At 40.0% G+C, this 22,448-nt stretch overlaps 1 protein-coding gene across 3 annotated transcripts in view; it reads right to left on the bottom strand.

The window, feature by feature from the left end:
• Positions 1-1,231: 1,231 nt before the first annotated feature.
• Positions 1,232-22,448, bottom strand: part of mdm2 (MDM2 proto-oncogene) — a 113,187-nt gene continuing 91,970 nt past the window's right edge. For all 3 annotated transcript variants that reach the window (XM_048607426.1, XM_048607425.1, XM_048607424.1), the window contains exons 5-11: positions 15,910-15,959; positions 6,147-6,211; positions 5,713-5,803; positions 4,883-5,043; positions 3,088-3,216; positions 2,927-3,010; positions 1,232-2,383 (exon numbers count right to left, since the gene is read on the bottom strand). In XM_048607426.1, the coding sequence (XP_048463383.1) occupies positions 1,862-2,383; positions 2,927-3,010; positions 3,088-3,216; positions 4,883-5,043; positions 5,713-5,803; positions 6,147-6,211; positions 15,910-15,959 (1,102 nt within the window). In that variant the 3' untranslated portion in view covers positions 1,232-1,861. The remainder of the gene's footprint in view (positions 2,384-2,926; positions 3,011-3,087; positions 3,217-4,882; positions 5,044-5,712; positions 5,804-6,146; positions 6,212-15,909; positions 15,960-22,448) is intronic.

The following is a 22,448-nucleotide window of genomic DNA, read 5'->3' as shown; positions in this document are numbered from 1 at the left end:
AAATCACAAGTAGTCTAACTTGGACTGCTCTAAACGAGGCAAAAATTATGCAATGTTTTGTAATTAAGGAAATTGCACAACTGTGACAGAGCAAAATTCTTTCTCAAGAGCCTGAACCAAAAAAAAAACCTTTACATTTCTACAATTTAGAATGTGGTAACAAAGACATTAAGTTTTCCCTTGACCAAGTCATTGTCTGCTATTCGGGTACATTTCCATTTGTTCTGTGGTTCCTTGCCCAAGTGGCCAAAATCCTTTGCAAATTAAATAATTCATTTTGGTGAATTACTTAGGCTCAATCAGGTTGTAAATGTGGATTGTTGGGTGATAATCAGGGGTCACAGCCAATTGTTCACTAGAGTCAACTGTAGCAACTATCTAAAAATCTGCTATTTCAGGCAGAGCAGGCATAGAACCCCAGTTGTCCTGTCCATAATATTAAAAAAAAAATCACACGCTAGCTTTACAAACACCAATCATTCAGAAGTTCAAAGATATTAAAATATATCTGGATTTTGTAATCTCATTAGTAAATGTTCCAAGGTTTATACACTTTACACAAATGGTTGATCAATAGGTTATTTACAGACTATATCACAGGAGAACTGACATGAGCAAACCCAAAGTAACAATCAGCAGATACCAAATCAGTAACTTTGACAAATTCCTGTGTAATGAAAATTGCCATTTGATTTGAGTAAAAAAAAGGTGTGAGACAATGCAACAAGGCACCAAGAATTACAAACTTCAAACTTCATCAGAAAGGCAAAAATTAAGTTCTTTTTAGGACCATAACTTGGAATGCAGACAAAAATGCATGAAATTTTCTGTGAATATAGTTTTTGTTAAAAGACTCCAATTTTTTTTTCAGCTGTTTACATGCTCAGGTAATTCCCATCAAGGCAAAGTTGCCCCAATCATTCACAGTAACAAAATACCTATGCAAATGTCCCAAGAGGTCCAAGATAATACTTGTATCAACTTCAAAGCACACAGAGCATCAGTTCTTAAAAGCATTGTTAACATTCTTTGATTTTTCTAACACCTTATTTTATGCAGTGCAATGGATTGAACATCATTCCTGGTTAAACCGTAGTGTAATCAGTGGAGCACCAAAGAAAAACTTTTCAGAATATCAGATATGGATCTTTCCATCTTCAAGGTTGAGGCTTTGTAATTTTAATTAAGGTTAGAAATCTAAACCTAAACTTTAAGAAATTAGACATCAACAAATAAATTATAGTTTTATACATAACAGAAAACTAAAGTTCAAATATACTTCATTTGACCGTGAACTGCCCTAGTGCATGCAACACACTATACAAATCTGTACATCTGTACAAGCTAACCTGTAGATCTAGCAAGGGACTAGCAGATTTTCATTGTATAATTATTCTCAATTGAACTGTGCAAACAAATAAAGAAAGATAGCTCAATATTTTTGTATAAATAATCATCTATCATAACAGATGAAAGCAAGAAATTTATGTAACCCAGTTGAAGAGGAAATTACACAGTTAAAATGGGAACTTTTAATACATGAAATCCTATTAAATAGAAAATCACATTCTTCAGTAAGTTCTTATTACTCCACAAGGATTCTCCAACACTAGGATGAAGAAGTGAAGAGGTAGCCAAACATTTGCATAAGTTCATTTTGAAAGAATGTTAGCATTAGAAAGCACCTAATTAAATATAATGGAACAAAGGATGGATTGCTTGACAAAGTGTGGTATTATTTAAAACCTTGGCCAACATATAGTTTGTTACTTCAAATTGTAGCAATCAGAAATTTACTTTTTTGGAAGTAGTGTCCACCTCAAGAAAAGTTAAATGTAAACCAATAAATAAATAATTACATTTAACTGAAGTAGGTCAATACAACCAGTTGGATTGGCTCTCTGCACAACGGACATGGTTTGTTTCTTTTTTTCAGTTTCCTTGCACAAGTGTAACAAGCGAGAAGATGGCCAGTCCTACCATGAACAATGCAACCATTCTTTGGTCGTGCCTGACATATAACACAAGCCTCCAGAGGTCCCACAGGGCTTAACTCGCCTTTCTCTCCCTTGCCTGTACTTTCTTTTTCAATTTCCTGGCTGCAGCAGTTGAAGCTACCAGAAGTAGAAGGTTCCGAGCACTCAGTTTCTTGTGACTCTGAGCATTGAGAGACCTCACTGATTAAATCCGAACAGTTTGATTTCTTTGACTCAAGTGGTGGTTTCTTGCAATCAGGAACATCAATACCTTCATCCTGCATCTTGTCAAAATGCTGAAGTTTAGGTTTATCAGGAAGCCAATCTTGGCGCACAGACCAGCATCGATGACAATGGCGTGGCAATGGAGGATTCAGCTCTTCACATCTGGAACATTTCCAATAATCCTGCAATTGAATATTATTATTGTAAGGCTATTGTTTGAAGTATAGAAAAACGCCACTAAATAATGTTACTCATTACCTTTTATCACTGAGAAGATGTAGCAGATTTGATGTAGTAGTACAAGTACAAGCTAACCTTTGTTATTTAGTTGGTTATCTCTGCTTCAGTGAAGTACATAAGGAAGGAGACAAAAAAAATAATGCTATATGTCTAGCATAAACTTAAATGCAAGCTATGTACCCTACCACTGAGGATGTGCTACCCAGTTGGCTCAGTACCAAAAAAAATTATTCAGTTTGAAGAGAAAACCTTTAGCATCTGTTCAATAACACAAGTGAACAGCTGTTACCCGAGTCAGAGCAGTAACCTGTTAAATTAGTGTTGTTGCTCAAAAAAGGAATTATGGGTAGTGAGGAGGAGTGGGAGGGGAAGGTTAATGTGTGAATGCCGGAGCAGGAAGAGAGAGTGATCAAATGTAGGGATAACAATATTGCAAAACAAAAATGCCAGCTTCTCCAAATTCTAAAAAGAAACCATAAACTTACAGCTTCAGATATTTCTGGATCAATTTCTTCAACAAAAGTGCTCTCATCACTGTCAGCAGCTTCAAAAATGGCAACTTCATAAATCTGCAAAATAGCTACGCTTAGTATCTTTGATTTCAATCATCACTTGAAAATAAAAGAATTTGTTGTTTGAAGCTTGCCTCTTTGTCACTTTGGTCTTGTGAATCCTCACTGAAATCACTATAATCTTCAGAGTGAACTGATTCAACTTCAAACTCAACACTAAACTTATCGCTGGAATCTTCACCTTCTGTACCAATATGAATATCCTGCAACAGAAAAGCAGCCAAGTTAGAACCTAAGGAGCAGCAAAAATAAACAAAAACCCATCTAAAATACAGGTAAAAATTCACAAAAGGATAGCATATTCTTGTTGCTTGAAAATAGATACCTCTTGCACAGCACTGAGCGCTTGACCATATTTTTAAAAAATCCAAAATATAACATTCTACTTTTTAAATCAACGGAGTTTGATCTCATTGACCTTCAACTATTTTCTTTTTAAAAAATCTGGGAACAATGTGTACATTTAAAGTTGATTTTGTGCTTTCATTTGTAGAGTTGCTCTTGTGAGCTTGGTACTGAGAAGACCAGTGATCCATTTGGCTCAGTCATGTTTAACGCATTTTTATAACCCTTGAAGTGAAAAACTGGTGATTAGTAGTTTAGTACAATAAAAAAGATGTGTTGTTTAAATGACAGGATCCCATGAGTACCCAGAAAAATCCAGGTAGATTAGGAGTTATCAATGTTATACATGTGTGAAAGGGGAGGTGAGGGGAAGGGGGATGGTCCATTGATCACTGGTTCCATGAGAATTCAAGATAATGGGAACCTTGTTGCATAGAAAAATTCATCAGAAGGAAAACAAGTCATAGCTGTGCCAGCCTGGGCAATTAGTTAGTAAAACTCTCAGTGAAGATTTATCAGTAATTGTAAGGCTATTGCTGGGAGAAAAGAAACGCTGTGAATGCAAATCCTTTTCTGCTGTTTGCAATTAAATCTTACCAACATCTTTGTCTATTGCACAGTGCACATTTTTATTTTAAAAATATTACACTTTCTGTTAAAAGTACACACACTTGTGAATGTTTTCAATAAAATGACATTGAAACAAAGCTATGATCTATTAAATCAGGTTTAATTCTGAGAGTTTACATACAACCATACACATGAATTAGGAGGAAGAGTAGACCATTTGGTCATTCAGGCTTGCTGTGCCATTCAGGTAGATCACAGCTGATCGGATTGTGCTCGTAAATCTACTTTCTTGTCAAAAACTGCAGAAATGTGCTGAATTCAAATAGAATAGGAACTTTGCTCCTTGTACTGTGAAAAAGTAGAATATGTGGACAAGACCCAACAAGACCATAGGCATTTTGGATACAAGTCTATTCTTCAAAATGACCGTGTCTCAAAGAAAGATCAGAACATTAAGTAGCTGGTTTCCTTCACAGATGCCAAGTGTTTTTGATCACCTCACAGCTCAGATTTCGAGAATCTGCAGTATTTTGCTTTATACTTTTAGCTACTCTACCAATTAAGTAGAGTACAGGTCAGGTATTCTTTATCTACATACCTGTAAACCAAAAAGATCAATAAACCAAGTGCTCTTTTCAAAAGCAGACCCAAATAGACTAAAAGCAACGTTATTTCCAAAGGGCGTAAACTCAACATGTCTACAGGTCTTTTTGGGTCCTTTGGAAAAGAAGTTCACTTTTAGGTCCACTTAGGACAAGCAAAGTTTTCTTTCCAAAGGGCCTGAATGGACCTATCAGAATATGCTTTATCTGAAAAACAGTTGAGTTTTCAAATATGGGATTTTCGACCTGGATTAATAACTACACTTCACAGCTAGAGAATCAAATAAATAATCCAATAAGTTTCATCTCAAAGTTACTGATTCAAATTCCAAAATGTTGATGTTTTACAAACCAGATGGCTGGGAGAATCAGACGATTCACTGTTTCCATGCTCACGACGCAACTTGCTTATCAGACACAAAGACAGATCATCCCAATGGAGGGAAATGCTATCAGATCGATGCCGCTTTCGTCGTCTAGTACGAAACTGCTCATCAGGTGAGGCATCGTTATCTAAAAACATAAATGTCACACAGTTTTTAAGAACAGCTCCAGTAATGCCCAAATGAGTTGCCCACTTGACAACATCATCAGTTGCCAGTGTTGTAGCTATACTGGAACAGCAGGGGTGCAGCAAGTTCTGGAGCAAAAATCTTTAGTAATATTGCCAGAATGCTGTCAGGGCCTACAGTCTTTGCAGTATCCAAAGCCTCCAACCGTTTCTTAATACCACATGGAGTGAACGGAAATGGACATCTGTGATGCTGGGGCTCTCTGGTGCTGCTATACTTTTTAAATTCATTATTTGGCACATACTTTTGTTAAATTCTTTGATAATGCTGTTGACATTTGCTAATTACTCCATGTTCCAATTTGGTTCCAGTGACAATTTGTACGCTCCTTCAAATATCAAGTATCTATGCACAAGCCTGGACTGCCAAAGTTTGCAGGTCATTAGAACTGTATGCAAAGTTGGTGTTGGTGGGGTAAAGAATGGCCTTGAGCATCAATCCAATCCTCTATTTATCAATACTCTATGTACAAGCTGAATCAAGAGCAATTAAGTCTACTGTGATTCCTCAGCAATACCGTGGGAGGTCAACTGACTCTGCACAGATCTGGTGATTCAAGAAGTTCACTGATCCTTTTTACACACAGACAGATAGTCACCATGGTACTTACCAGAGTCACTGCAATTGGATCTTCTGCCTGCAGCAGGAGAACAGGAAACATTGCATGATGTGCAAGCATTCCCATCATTTGGAATCACTGTCTACAAAGCAGAGCAGACATTGCTAAATACAGTGAATGACAAAACACCAGAATACCATATTGAACTCAGCAGCTGGTTTTAAACACAATCTGAATTCCTTAAGATTAAATTCTATATCATCTACATTGATTTTTATCAATGTGAAAAAAAAATACACAAATAAGCATTTGGTGTTGCGAATCATGGTGTAATCAGGCCAATCAGTTTTCTTCCGGATAGAAAGCTAATGCTAATATTCAAAATTTACAACTGCATAAAAGCTACATCCCCAACTAATTTATATTGCATATACTGCTATTGGAAAAACATGCCCAGAGCTTGTAACAAGTCAAGAAAATCTTACCACGAGACAATCTTCACCCCCAAGCTGGTTGGTAATCTTTCCAAGATTGAGATCATTTATAGAATCTACATCACAGAGAAAAACTTCTCAACACGTGCTTGCAATTGTTTAAAAAAAAACTTCACTCAATAGAGTTTAAAATTAAAAATAAATTTTAAAAAACAAAAAAAAAAATGCATTTAGACCAGAACTTTCAAACTAAGTGTAATTCAGAGTTATTAAAAGTTTCCAATAATATTAGCATGCAGCAGCTCAAAGAAATTGCGACAATAACCAAAGAGATATGTTTGAAAATGTGGACCACACGGGTTCAAACTAGAAACAAGCAATTTAAAGGGCTAGAAACAAAACAAAATTGGGAGACACACATTTAAGATAAAACAGAGGGACTGGCAAGGCTGGATGACATTCAAGACCATACAAATAAAGTAAAGCAAGTCCACAAACCAATGTCAAAAGTCCTCTGCCCACCAATTGTGAGATTGGTTGTCAGGTAGCTGAACGGCTTGGGCTATGAACAGGCGAGAGCAACCTAACTCTCAGTTCTCTGCAATAAGCCATTTTAAATCTGAAGAAAATTAGCTCATCTTTCCTTCAACAGATGCTGCAAGCTGTGCTTTTGAACTGAATAAGTCAGAGAGCTATCATGAATCAAACAGACACCCTGTGGCTCTTGCAAACCAATAGAAGGATTCAAAAAAAAAGGATAGTCAAGGGGAACTATTCAGGGAAACAATGGATCCTGTTTCTACGAAGATACAGGTCTGTTTTTATAGTTCTCCCTCAGCCTAACATTTTTTTTGGCCTGTATAGGTTTGCCTGTCCTTGTGTCAGGATTTGAGTGTATTAATTTGCAGAGTGCATTTAATTCACTAAATCCTTTTACACATCCATTCCCCACCAGGAGGATCTTAGAGCTCTCTGCTTTTTCCTGGAGCGGAGACCGGAACCGTCCCCATCCACCACCACCCTCCTCCGCTTGGCCGAGCTCGTCTTCAACCTCAACAACTTCTCTTTTAACTCCTCTCATTTTCTTCAGGTCAGAAGGGTGGCCGTGGGTACCCACATGGGCCCCGAGTTATGCCTGTCTCTTCGTAGGGTACGTGGAACATTCCTTGTTCCAGTCTATTCCGGCCTCCACCCACAACTCTTTCTACGATATATCAATGATATCATTGATGCAGCTTCCCTCTCTCTCTTGGAATTGGAAAAGTTCATCGATTTCGCTTTCAGTTTCCACCCTGCCCTCATTTTCACCTAGTCTATCTGACTCCTTCCTTGACATCGGTTTCCATTTCTGGGGATAGACTGGCCATTGGTATCCACTATAAACCCACCGACTCCCACAGCTACCTGGACTATACATCCTCACACCCCGTTTCCTGTAAGGACTCCATCCCATTCTCTCAGTTCTTCCGTCTCCTTTGCATATATTTGGATGAGGCCAACTTCGGCAAGGGAGCCTCCCAAATGTTCACTTCTTCCTCAACCGAGGATTCCCCAGCACCGTTGTCAACAGGGCTATCAACCAAGTCCGACCCATCTCCCACACTTCCACCCTCACACCTTCTCTTCCCTTCCGCAACAGCGATAGGGTTCCCCTTGTCCTTACCTACCATCCCACCAGCATCCACATCCAGAAGATCATCAGATGCCACTTCTGCCACCTCCAGCGAGATGCCACCACCAGACACATATTCCCCTCCCCTCCCTTGTCCACCTTCTGCAGGTTCCGTCGAGGACACCATGGTCCACTCTTCCTTCAGCCCCAACACGACCCACAGCACCTTCCCCTGCAACTGGCAAAGGTGCAACACCTGCCCATTTACCTCTTCCCTCCCCAGTATCCAAGGGCCCAAACACACCTTCCAGGTAAACCAACACTTCAACTGCACCTCCCAGAATCTAGTCTACTGCATTCGCTGCACACAATGTGGTCTTCTCTAGATTGGAGAAAACGAAACATAGGCTGGGTGACCGCTTCGCAAAAAAGAAAATACCTTGAGCTACCTGTTGCCTGCCACTTTTAACACACCACCCTGTTCCCTGCCCAACTTCTGTCTCAGGCTTGCTGCAGTGTTCCAGCGAAGCTCAATGCAAGCTGGAAGAACAACGCCTCATTTTCCACTTGGGGACCGTGCAGCCCTCCCGGCTCAATGTCGAGTTCAATAACTTTAGGGCCTAAACCCTCCCATGTCCCAGCCACCCCACCCCACACACCAGGCCTTTTTATCACATAGCCTGCCATTATACACTACCAATTGTTATTGACTAACAGTCCCCATTAACAACTATTCACCCTCCCAGCCTGATTGTTATCAACTCCGTCTGTCTGTCTCTGCTCTTCTTTCTCTTTGGGTTCAATCCTATTGTTTAGTCCTTACCCCATCCCCCTCCCTATTTTCTGCATATAAACCAACACTTTTCCAGCTACCATTAGTTCCGAGAAAGGAATCACCAGACCTGAAACGTTAACTGTGATTTTTTTTCTTCAGATGCTGCCAATGTACTGAGCTTTTCCAGCAGCTTCTGTTTTTGTCACAATTTAGTTAGTTTATTACAATTCATTAGATTCTAGTTGCGGGTAAAAAGTCATTTCTTGTTACGTACAGATCCTGTTCCATCTTTTCTATCAATCTGACAGTGAAAAATCAGGTGGTTTGGGGGTTTATCTTTTTAAAAAAACTAACTTTTGCGATGTTTCTAGGAATAATGGAAATCGACTTCCAGCATGCCACCCCAGGGAGTCATGACAGTTGGCAAGTTGATTGCGATTGGCCTTTACGTCGAGAAGACACCAGCTAAGGATGATTGACAGTCAACAGCAAGGTTTTGTTTAAAATCTAAAATCAGGCAAGGTTACTGTCATTGCCTTGAGAAAATGAACCACAAATTGCTGTCACCTATTTTGTTGAGTTGAAACAGGTGCAGTGTGTGTATATGCCCTTCATAATCCTGAACATATAAAAAAATACTGCAAACCAATTTAGCACTGTACACTACAGCGTGTACTGGAAGTTCCATGTCAAAATACAGTGTTCAGTTCTTTGTAGACAAGAAGATCACAGATGCATTTCAACTCAACAAAAATCAGTGAGCCATTCATTGGTTCGTTCTCAGGAAACGATTTGATGAATCAATTTGCCTGGGTTCAAGTTTTAAACAAAGCAAGCTCCACTCAGTTTTAAATTGTTAGTTTTCCCCTTAAACTGGTATTCTTGAGAATTATCCTGACAAGTGTTGGATGAAAGATTACCACAGTGTGAGTTGCTTTTCGGTACTAACTACTTATAAGTGCATAGTTGCCAAGTAAGCAAGCACAGCTGCAATATCTAAATAAAAATGAATTGAATGATCAGCTGTTCTGTTTCTTGTGGTGCTGACTGAAGAACAGATAATGATGTTTGAATAGCAGAATTTAATCTTTTAAAATACACCCAAAATTGATGCAATAATATGACTGGTCTTAATTTAACATCTAATGGATGACATCTGGAAGTTGTTTCCACTCATTGCAGCACTAGAGAGTTCGCTCGGATTAAATGTTTAAATCAGGAATTAAAGCTCAACTGAAGTGATTTAGAATTGACCAAACTACCAATGAATGCAAGTTGAAAAACTGTAGATCGGAAAGATTCGTTTACTTTTTGGAAAATAACTCTTCAAATCATAAGACCATAAGATATAGGAGCAGAATTAGGCCATTAGCCCATTGAATTGTGGAGCAAACTCAATCATGGATGATAGGTTTCTCAACTGCATTTTCCTGCCTTCTCCCCATAACCCTTGATTCCCTGATTAATCAAGAACTTATCTTGGTCTTAGATTCATTCAATGTCTTGGCCTCCACAGCCCTCTGCGGCAATGAGTCCCACAGAGTCACCACCCTCTGGCTGAAGAAATTCCTCCTCATCTTAATCCTAAAGGGTCATCCCTTCACTCTGAAGCTGTGTACTTGGGTCCTGGTTTCTCCTAATATTGAAAGCATCTTCTCCACGTCCCCTCTATCCAGGTCTCTCAGTATTGAGAGTTTCAATTAGGTCTTCCTCTAAACTCCATCAAGTACAGACCTGAACTGCTCCTCATAGCAAGCCCTTCACTTACAGAATCATCTCAAACCTCCTCTGGAACCCTCCAATGCATCCACCTTTAGCTACAGCCTTAAAACTGCTCATAATATTTCAAACGTGGTCTGGCCAAAGCCTTACGTAGTCTCAGCAGTACATTTCTGCTCTTGAATTCTAGCCCTCGAAATGAATGCTAAATTGCATTTGCCTTCTTAACCGCCAGCTGAGCATGCACGTTAACCGAGGAATCTCAAGTCCTTCTGTGCTCCAGATTTCTGTAGCCTTTCCCCATTTAGAAAATTACCTACACCTCTATTCTTCCAACCAAAGGGCACAATCTCACACTTTCCCAAACTGTATTCCATGTGCCACTTCTTTGCCCACTCTCCTAGCCTGTCCAAGTCCTTCTGCAGCTTTGTTATTTCCTCAACACTACTTGTCCATCTTTCTACCTTTGTGTCAGCAGAAAGGAAAGGTTAAATGGAAATTTCACACGTGTCTGATTTTCAGATTCTGGAAAAGTTGTAAGACAGCAGCTGAGCATTTCCAGAAACACTAAGTAGCTCTTAACACTGATTTGAAGGAGGCAAAAGCAAAAACAGTAGGCTACAGATACCCAAAATAATCATGGTTCCTCATATAACAGGAAGGCACAACACGACACAGTAATAAGTCAGAAATTACAGAACCAAAATATAATGCCAGGTCTGAACAGCACAGCATAAATCCTGCATGATGCAGTGATTAGAAGCAGTTGGACCTCGGTGACTCCGACATCCTTGACTGGGGTTGTTAACCTGGGCCAAATCAGGAAGCCCGGGCTGACCAGTATCAACAGGGAATGCTCTGGTCACATAGGTAATTTTCCTGGTGGTGGTATGTTAATAAAGTTATTTGCACACCTGGTATTTTGTACTGTGTCTTACGCCTGCACACGCACAACAAGTGTGCTGGGGAAGATAAACACTACTGCTAGACGACAGTGAAAAAAAATATAACCAGGAGATTAGAATCTCCTCAATAATAAAAAAAAAGTTAAAAAATACAAACAGGGATCTGTCCATGAGGGTTTGCAGTCGTCCTCAGGACACTGCCCATCTTTTACCAGGACCTGATCACTGCCTGGGACACGGTCGACTCGTGCTGAGCCTACCCTCTGTCAGGAGTAGCGGCTATTATCAGAAAGCCGTTGCTCAGGCATCTGCACCTCCACAATCGCAGGTTCAAGTGGTTGGTGGAGGGGAGGGCTGTGGCTGCGGGGGTGACCAGGGTCAGGGATGTGCGGGATGTGCTGGGTAACAGGGGCCTGGACTGGATGCTGCCGCAGGTGGCGGTAGACATCTGGTTTGCAACCACTGTTTTCCAACGCCTTAAAAAGGTGCTGCTTGGACCCAATATTGTGCAGCAGTTGGGAGGATGCTCAGGTGTGTGGTGGAATCACATCTGCGCATACCCCTGCTAAGATGGAATTTCACATTGGCCCCAGGATCCCACACCTCCCCCGGAAGCCTGTGCCCCACAACCTGAGCCTCCTCCAGAACAAAGAATGGATTTTAGAGGGGCGAAACAGTGGGCCCTGTACAGACTGCTGCTACACGCCATCCACTTCTCCTTCATCCACCACCTGGATACGCTTTACCATACCCACTCATCATTGGGCAGTGGAGACCCCCAGTGGAGGGCTCCCTGCACAGGAGTCCTCCCTCTTTCCCACAGGAATCTAAGTTGGAGGGCGTGGCACGTAGCAGTCCCGTGCAACCGCAGGCTGCAGTGGTTCACGGACACCCAGCCCAACTGTTTTGTGGTGCTGTGGAATCCATGGACCATGTGTATAAGGCATGTGGGTGTTTACACTCACTTTTTAGTTACCTCAAAGACCTTCTCCTCTGCTTTTGGTAGCACTTCAGCCCCATGCTCCTGTTCTTTGGACACCTGGTGGGAAGGGGAGTGGGCAGGTCAGAGGATCTTCTCGTGAGTCTGCTCCTAGGCCTGGACAAACTGGCCATTAACAGGTCCAGGGCGCGGGCCAATAAGGGGTCAATTATACCGACCACCTGCCTCTCTTCTGCAGCTTTATTTGAGCCTAGGTGTCCCTGGAAAAGGAGCATGTGATGTCCACCAGCACTCTTGATGCTTTGAGAGAGAGGTGGGCACTGCAGGAAGTGGAGTGCTTTATTTCCCCTTCCAATTCTATTTTGATTTGATCCCTGCACTCCCTTTCACTTGTTATACAAGAGATTAGAATCTCCTCAGTAAGAAAAATTTGAACAGGGGGTTCAGAATGCCCTCACTTCAGGGACTGACTCCGAGCTGGCTGGTCAAAGCCAGTGCAATATTCACAAGTAAATAAAGGGTGACTTGGTTACAGGATACCAGCCTCTGTGCAATTATTTCACATGAATAATTATTACTTCACTGATAAGGCAGAACAGTCAGTAGTGAATAACAATTTGCTCTAATTCTGGTCTCAAGAACTCTTGATTTTAAATAATCCAGCACCTGTAGCTACGCAGTCAAATTGTATGGGCCCCAAGCAATTTCTTTTCCCAAACCACTCATGCTTCGTTCTTTATGACATTTCTAAAAATTTCTATTTACCTCAACTTCTTTTGTGGCTTGATGTCAAATTTTATTTTATAATGCCCCTATTTGAGGCATCTTTGGACCTTCATTACATAAAAATAAAACCATGAATGCAAGTCGTTGCTGAATTGTCAAGGAGTGTTCCAAGCTACTTATGGATCATAAGAAGTAAGTTTTTTTTTTAATATTTATTTGTTCACAGGAAGAGAGCATCGCTGGCTAGACAGCATTTATTGCCCATCCCTAATTGCCCAGAGGGCAGTTAAGAGTCAACCACATTACTGTGGGTCTGGGGTCACACATAAGCCAGATCAGATAAGGATGGCAGTTTCCTTCCCTAAAGGACATTAGTGAACCAGATGGGTTTTTCCATCATTCAACAATGGATTCACGATCATCATTAGATGATTAATTCCAGATATTTACTGAATTCAAGTTCCACCACCTGCCGTGGTGGGATTCGAACCCAGGTCCCCAGAACATTACCTGAACCTCTGGATTAACAGTCCAGTGATAATACCACGAGGCCATCGCCTCCCCTATTGGGGGAATTTGGTTTACAAAGCATGAATATTTCAATATAAATTTGAAAGGGACAAGTAAGATATGTTGAAAAAAAAGCATACTTTTCCAATGATAAAATCTCAATAGACATGTGACAGATAAAAATCAGCAAAAGGATCATCTCAGCAAACCTTAATAGACTGGCACCACCAAACTGCTTTCCAAAACTCTTTCCTCTGCCTACAACACCCTTTTTTTTGGTGTGTGTGTGTGCGTGTACGCTTATAAGGTTAGCATTTTAACTAGTAGAGTTAAATATTGACAATTCATAATTGTTTACCTGTAGTTAGACTTTATTTACTTGTGATAAATAGCAAGTCTTATTAAGTACAGAAACACTGTACGGTCTATTCAAGTTGGGTCTAAGAGACAGGTAGATTGAGAAATTCTGCATACTTTCTAAAACCTTATAACTTTGTGATGACTCCAAGAATAGTAGGGCTGGATTTCAAGCACACTTCGCCCAAGATGCATATCATAGATCAACACTTCATACAGTTAGTTTTTCAGCTTAATTAAAACTTTGCACATTAAATAGTGACAGCGCTATGGAGGATATCCAGGCTTTGATCATGGATAACTATACTATACTTAATTGCATAGTTACCATTGCCATATCTAAGCTGTATCAAGTATTGACGCTCCTTTCCAACGAGAGCAGCTCAATGACCAACCAGGGACTAACTTTCTTTTGGAGGAAAGCATGATAAATATAGAATTGAAAACTTATTGTTGGTAAAGTTTGGATTGAAATTATTATTCTATATAGCAGGCCTAATGATCATTTCTGGTAACCAGGTAAATCTGCAGCATTACACTGCATGGCGAATAGACAACGTGCATCACAAAATAGAATTTGGAGAAAGCTAGAGCTTGCTCCAACACTGCACTACTAGTATGATGTAGGCATATGACTCATTTTCTTTAGTATCATTCAACTTAAGTTTAGGCTTTTGGTGTTGAGTTAGGTGCGCGAGTGTGGTTAATAATTAATTAGTTAATTTTCTGTCGCCACAGTGATTTATTTTAAAACAGTTTGAGGTCCAGCATTAAAATTTATGGGTTTGTGTGTACAGTGGTAACACTTTATGACAGGGCTTAGAGCAATTCTGTGAAGTCCTTGGACAAAGATGGCTTCATAGCCAGTGCTCATGAGAATGGAAGAATTAGAGAAGCAAGATTATTTTAAAGAATTAGTGCCAGACTAAAAGTGTTGGGATTAAACTCCAATGAGATTAGTTAATGCCGAGTCCATTAAGCTCAGGCGTATGATAGCTCAGGAAGAAGCTATTTCCAGTCTTCTAGTCCATAAATTAGTGAGAAGTGACTCAAATCTATCAAGGTGTTTGAGAAGATTGTGGTGTGAGTAACTGTACTGTTTTTGGGTACTATACAAGCATACTTTTAGCTTCTGTCCAGTATCTATCTTTCTTTCCAATTTATAATGTCTTCTACTGAGGTGACTTACGAAAGCCATTACAGAATTATAAACACAATTTATGAAGCAAGAGATAATGGTTTTGGCAGCTCTTGATGTTGATGTGGGATTGCATTACCCATAAAGTAACACCTGCACAAACTCAATCCAAAGAGGTTAAGATAAAATGGTCAATGGCATTATTGAAACAAGTCAAAGTTGCTGGAGCTCACCTATTGTGATGGTCTCAGAACAGGATTGGTCACAAAGATTCTGCATTATTGCAAAGTCAACATGGTAACAAAACAGGACTGATATCCTATCCGGAGGCTGTCATATGGAACAAATAGGGCAAGCTCAGTCTATCACAAAAATAGACTTGGAGATACTGGCAAGTTTCCTCAACTAAGAGAAGTAAAGAAATCTCCAGTTTTGTAAAAATGGATGGATTTTATCAGCGAACTCATGCCGTTTGGAATGAAAAAAAGCACCAATAAATTAATTGATGGATTGCATAATTGTGTCATTTATGAACTGACAATTTGGTTGTTTTAAACCAAAACTAAGAATGTTTACGCCATGAAACTAAATTAAACCATTCAGCTAAAGCCCAAATATAACATTATAATACTTCAACTAATCTAGAAACTTCCCAGCTCTCTGACCACTCTCTTTAATAAAGAGCATTCAGAATTAACAAGAATATGCTATTAGGAGAGAAAAATATTGCTATAGTTGAGTATTCAACATCACCAGTAATAATCACTTGCAGGTAATGACAGAGTATAATATCGGCTTTGGCCTACTTGATTCAGACATCGAAACCATTTCCATGACCTGTACAAGATGGTGAGCAAACAGCACAGGGTTATGCCTTTGCAGGTTAATGCTTTATTTTACTGTGCAACTGCAATCGTTGTTGGCCTAAAGCACAAAGCATTGTTTCTTGAAGCAGGTATGTTTAAAGCTCAATTACAATTATGAAAAAACTTCAGTCACTAACATGCATTTTATTCTGATGCCAATTTCGAACAGATTTTCCTCCTGAATTTCCCTTCGCAAAACCCTTCCTTAAAAGTGACAAAATAGAAAGTAGTTAATGCAGACACATTATTAAACCAAAGCTACATACCTTCGTGGCCCACCGATATCAAATTCTTTGACAGCATGGCATATAATGTTCTGTAAAATATAAAAGTTTATATAGGTTTCTTTGAGCACAGAATTACACAGTATGACTGATATACATCTAGTTGCAATTTAAGAAACATTAATTTTACCTTATACTATTCTTAAGCTGCTCTCTACAAGAGGTATTGCAATAAAAGTTAAAGTTGTCATAGTTCTAATGGACCAGTAAGGACAGAGATGACTAGTGGTGGTTTAACTAGAGGGTCACAACACCTCAGGTGAGGGGAAAGGTTGAGAAGAAGAGTCCTTCAGAGTAACCTACTCTGAGTATAGGAATTGAACCCACACTGTTGGCATCACTGCATGTCAAATCAGCCATCCAGACAACTGATGGTGGACATACCTACACACTGCACTGCCTCATGGAAATAGCTCACCACCATTCTCATGCAACAAAGGGATGGATGACAAATTCTCGTATGGTTAGTAGTTTTGCAGACGACACCAAAACTGGAGATGCAGTGGAGAACGAAGGAGGTTACCTCAGAGTGCAATGGGATCTTGATCAGATGGGTCAATGGACCAAACAGTGGCAGATAGAGTTTAATTTAAATAAAACTTGAGGTGCTGCATTGTAGAAAGGCAAACCAGGGCAGGACTTATACAGTCAATGGTAAGATCTTGTGGAGTGTTGCTGCTCAAAGAATCCTTGGACAGTAGGTTCATAGTTTTTTTGAAAGTGGAGTTGCAGGTAGATAGGACGGTGAAGGCGGCATTTGGTATGCTTGCATTTAATGGTGAGTGCATTGAGTATAGGAGTTGAAAGGTCATGTTGTGGCTGTACAGAACGCTGGTTAGGCCACTTCTGGAATACTGCGTGCAATTCTGGTGTCCCTGCTATAGAAAGGATGTTGTGAAACTCGAAAGGGTTCAGAAAGGATTTACAACGATGTTGCCAGGGTTGGAGGGTTTGAGCAATAGGGAGAGGCTGAACAGGCTGGGACTATTTTCCCTGGAACATTGGAGGCTAAGTGACCTTTGTAGAGGTTGATAAAATCATGAGACGCATGGATTGGGTAAATAGACATGGTCTTTTCTCCCAGAGTAGAGGAGTCCAAAACTAGAGGTTTAGGAGAGAAGGGAAAGATTTAAAAGGGATCTAAGGGATAACTTTTTCGGAGGGTGGTGCATGTGTGGAATGAGCTTTTTTTTTTTTTAAAATTCATTCACAGGATGAGGGTATCACTGGCTAAGCAGCATTTACTGCCCATCCCTAATTGGCAGTTCAGAGTCAACGACATTGCTGTGGGTCTGGAGTTAAATGTAGGCCAGACCAGGTAAGGATGGCATTTCTTTCCCTAAAGGACATTAGTGTACCTGATGGGTTTTTCCAACAATTGACAATGGATTCGCAGTCATCATTAGCCTCTAAATTCCAGATATTTATTGAATTCAAATTCCATCATCTGCCGTGGCAGGATTTGAACCCGGATCCCCAGAATGTTTTCTGGGTCTCGGGATTAACAGTCCAGCCTTTGTATCACTAGACCATCACCTTCCCTGCTGCCAGAGGAAAGTGGTGGAGGCTGGTACAATTACAATATTTAAAAGGCATCTGGATGGGTATGTGTTTAGGAAGGGTTTAGAGGGATACAGGCCAAAAGTTGGCAAATGAAACTAGACTAATTTAGGATAACTGGTCAGCATGGACAAGTTGGAATGAAGGGCCTGTCTCTGTGCTGTACATCTCTATGGCTATGATTCGAACTTCCTGCTGAAAGCAAATCAAATCCAAACTGAAAACGATGAGACTTTGGAGGAGGGAAAAAGACACTTATCTTTAAAACGACTAATATGTAAGCTTGCTATTTACAGTTGCTGTTATTGTCCGAACACCAAATGCATGTTACAATAAATCTTTTAAAATATTTTAAAAGGGTACCCTTTCACCCCTTGCAAACCAGCTGTTAAGGCATTGCACATTAAATCACTAATAAAGATTATATATGGGTCTGCATTTCCTAAAAGCATAATCATGTGAAGAGATCTGCATTGCTTCACAAGATCTATAATTAAAAAATATTACATTGAGCCAAGGAAAAAGAGGTTAATAAAGTGGCACAACATTGTGGGCCGAAGTACTGTGCTGTACTGTTCTATGTTCTATGCCGCTAACACCAGAAGACTCCTTACAACCTCCCTACAGCAGATCTAACTCTAACGTTTCTTATAACTGTTCCACACTTTTAAACTTTAATTCCAAATTTGTAAAAATTACTAATAATGCTCTTTTAAATCTAATTACAAGTTTAAAGATCCTATGGTCTCACCTAGGACACATCTTGTGCAATGTAACCTGTATACCTCTCAGCCTTTTTGATCTGTACATCCTTTGCTTACTATGATCTGCCTGTACCACTCAAACAAAGCTTTTCACTGTATTTCAGTGAAACTGACAAAAAATAAATCAATAAAGTTTAGGGCTCAGACTTCAAGTATCCAAGAAATGAAATGACAGATGCATAACAGGCTAGAATTAGTTTTCCACATTCTGAGCTTCTGGTCATAATTTTGTTGGTAGATGTACAGTGGCTACAACGGTTAAATGTACAAGAATGGCAAGGTGTTGCAAACTCTCCATACCTACTGCATTCTCTGTTCAGGAGACAGTAGGGACTGCAGATGCTGGAAGCCAGAATCAATACATATGGAGCTAGAAAACCACAGTAGATCAGACAGCATCCGAGAAGCAGGGAAGTCAACGTTTCAGGCCAAAACCCTTTGTCAGAGCTGGGAAGGGGGAGAATGGAAGTTAACTATTCCCGCTTTGACTTCATGTCAACTATGACCCAACTATTCAGCAGTCTCTTCTCATGTTGCATAAATCGGTGTTCCTTTTCCCAAGGCTCTTTCTTGTGTGTCAGTCCTGATAATTGCATAATGAAAAGCTCAGACTTTGTTTGTCCTTTTAGCCATGTTTAATCATTGTCGAGTAGGGCAGCAATTCTGCAATAACTGTGGAAGTGACCAAATCATGTCAACCGTTGATCTGCTGACTCTGAAATCGGACGGAGGTGCCAGAGTCTGCAAGCTGATCTGAGCAATGCAAGTAAAGATCTTCCCTACAATATACATTTGATTTATGACTACAGCATTCCAAATGAAGAGCCTATGTATTAAGTAGTTTATAGATTGAAATCTGACCTGATAAGGTTCATAGAAAAATGCTTCAACTCCTTGCGATAAATCTCTGATTAAACCAAAAGGATTGCCCAAGACATCTAGTCCAAAGACAAGCACATACAATTGCTTGATTGCCTAGAGGGAGAGAGAAACAGAAATTGTTTAAAAACAAATTAATATTATAAATACTTGTCGTGGTGAGTGGGATTATTAAGTAATAATATTTAAAACTGCACATGAAATATTGTACATACCTGCTTAGAATAATGTCGGATTACCTCCCACTGAAGCTGTTGTGTGGTATAAAACTGATAATTGATTTCAAAAAATGCAAGCCTGCAAAGAACAGAGTATTTGAATATTAAGCACAAGATTTATTTGTCTATCATAATTTATAATGTGATAGTCCCTTGAAAGATGTTAAGCAACACAAACCTGTAGTGAAAAGATTTGAAACTTCAAAACCTTACACAATTACCATAGCTTTCTGGGTATTGAATGCCCTTTCAAGATTGCAAAACACTAACTTCTAAATTACTATAAAAATTTGAAAAACAAGTAGACTTTAACTACACCTGTGGATATTTTTACAAGTACACTAATGTAAAAGAAAGCTACTTAGAGCTGAATGTTTACATCACAACAGGGCACAGCAGAGAGAGAGGCAGGTGGGTTATAAATTCAGGCTGCCAGCCACTGTACCAATTCCGGACTCTGATCCTGTCCCTGGGGCAATTACCAATGGGGGAGAGGATTGGGGAACAACTGGGAATGGGAATGGGAGTGGGTTACAGACACACAACCAAAGTGTAGCCACTTAAAGGTCTGTTATGGTTAATAATTGGAGGTTGGCTGGAATTTCCTTGTTTGTCTCTTGGTCCTACAGGTAGGAGGGAAATGTGTGGCTAGCCAAAGGCCATCTCTGGAAGTATGCATGGAACACGAACTGCAGGCAGGATTACAGCCTCTCCCCAACTGTCTGGCTTCAGTTGCAGCACCGGCCCAGCTGCTCAAGGGTACTTTTCCTTATTGCAAAAGGAAAAGTAGTTGGAAAGAGGTCCCTCCAAGTTCCTGTTGCATTTTCCTCCATGTACATTAGAAACCAATTGTCTTTTTCAGTGCCTGCGATTAGTCTGTTGTCTTTGAGTGCCCACCACTATCTAAATTGGATAGCAAGTGGTCAATTTGGGGAAAATTTGTTCCTCAAACACCATTTAATACTTACAACACAGTCCCGAAGCCCAAAAGGAAGATCATGCACTTGGGATGAGAAGTAAACTTTATACTTGTGCTTCCTTATCTCACTTTTCTTTCCTTATGACTGTTCCTGCTTCAATTTAATTTTGATTTCAAGTACTTTTTAACCAACACTATCTTTTATACAGATTCTTATAACCTTATCTTACATGTTTTAAATCATTAACATTTATCAAAAAGCCAGAAAATAAGTGAATCAGTGAGAGCGACTTTAGACAAATGAGCTTTTGGTTAGACAAGATCCAAAAGCCACTTGCAACCAAAAGAGACAAAAGAACAAAAATGGACATTGCTATGTTGATTTAATCAGATCTCAATCGTACATTAAACTGGAAAATAAACGAATTTTCAATACATCCATTAACTTAATTGCCAACTTATCATTGGCTAGCTCTTTAATAGAAAATTAGAGTCTTGATGACAGCAGTGCCCACAGTGGGGATTCCTGGTGGCAGCAGTAGGCCTGGAGATTAGATTCTTGGTGATAGCACTGCTCAGAGGGAGCCTCCTGACAGTGGAAGGCCCGATGGTCGGACTCTTTGCAGCGTCAGCGAGGCAGTCGCCACAGAGCCGGAGTCTCCTGGGGCAGCAGTGTCACCATCACTGTTCCGAGAGAAGCACTCACTGAGGACCGGAACACCTCGCAGAAGCCCCGAAGATGTGCTCGAGACCCCAATTTAACAGAAAATGAACTCTTATTTAATTTCTTTTTATCTTTATGGTATTTCAAAGTGGCACTGGACTTGTGGTGACAAAACACTTTTCACTGTATCTTCAAGATATCGATGACATTGAATAAATCATTCACCACTGAGAGGACAGACCCAGCAGAGGAGGCAACAGAACAACAGTACACACTGAGTTGTTCCGGATGTACCTCACATTGATTCAAGACCCAATAACGTCCCCATAGAAACCACATGCTGAAATTTGAGTAGCCTTTAATTTTAAGGTGAAATAATTGCACAGAGGCCAGTATCCTGTCACCAAGTTACCCTGTATTTGCACATGCACTGTACATCTGCTCTGATCAGCCAGCTCAGAACCAGTCCCTAGAGTGAGGAGACTTTCAGACTCTGCTGTATTTTATTTTCCTTTATTTACAAGTGTACAGTGTACAGTACACTGACTGTGACCAGCCAGCTCGGAGTTAGTCCCTCATATCAGGAGACTCTCCTAATCCACTGTTTATTTTTTGCTTAATCCCCTACACTACCACAGAACAGCATTGTGCTAATAACTCCTGTTTACATGTCAGCCAGAGCTCCTTGATTGGCCCAGGTTAACAGCCCCAATCAGGGATCTCATACTCAACAAGATCCACCTGGCCAATTTCATTCCAATCACTACACAAGTGAACACAAAATTCTTAAAGGAATTAGCAACAGGCAATGATGTTGGCCTTGCCAGAAATGCTCATGCCCCAGAGACAAATAAAAACACCAAATTTCTTCAATGGAAAATCATAGCAGCAAATTTATGCATGTCAACATATTTCAAACAAATAGTAGAATAATTAAATAAAGTTTTTGGGAGGTTAAACTTAGGGACAAAGGTAGCACAGACTTTATTTTTCTGAATTCTGGAATGGATATTTTGAACTCATTAATAGGCAGATTTTGGTTACATTATTCCAAAATTCTCTGGACACAGGAAAGGTTGCAGTGGATTGGGAAAATATTAATGTAACACCCCTATTCAAAATGGGAGGGAAGCAATATGTGGGAAATTACACACCAGTTGGCTTAACCCCTGGTTAATCAATTATCAAGGAAGAAATATCAGAACATTTAGAAAGTCAAAACTATCTCTCTATCTATCAGAGTCAGCATGACTTTAAGAAGAGCAAGTCACGTTTGACTGATTTGCTAGAATTCTTGGAAGATGTAACAAGCAAAGTGGATAATGGAGATGCCATAGCTGTAACATATCTGGACTTCTGGAAGGCTTTTGATAAGGTGCCGTACAAAGGCTTAATTCACAAGGTTGGGTCATATGGGATTAGGGGTAATTTATTAGCTTGGATAGCTGACTGGCTGATGGACAGAAGACAGAAAGTCGAGATAAATGGGATTTTTCTAGATGGCAAAAAGTAACAAG

The sequence above is a fragment of the Rhincodon typus genome, chromosome 18 (assembly GCF_021869965.1).
Source record: "Rhincodon typus isolate 14 chromosome 18, sRhiTyp1.1, whole genome shotgun sequence".
Taxonomy (NCBI): domain Eukaryota; kingdom Metazoa; phylum Chordata; class Chondrichthyes; order Orectolobiformes; family Rhincodontidae; genus Rhincodon; species Rhincodon typus.
This window is presented reverse-complemented; position numbering and strand designations above follow the sequence as displayed.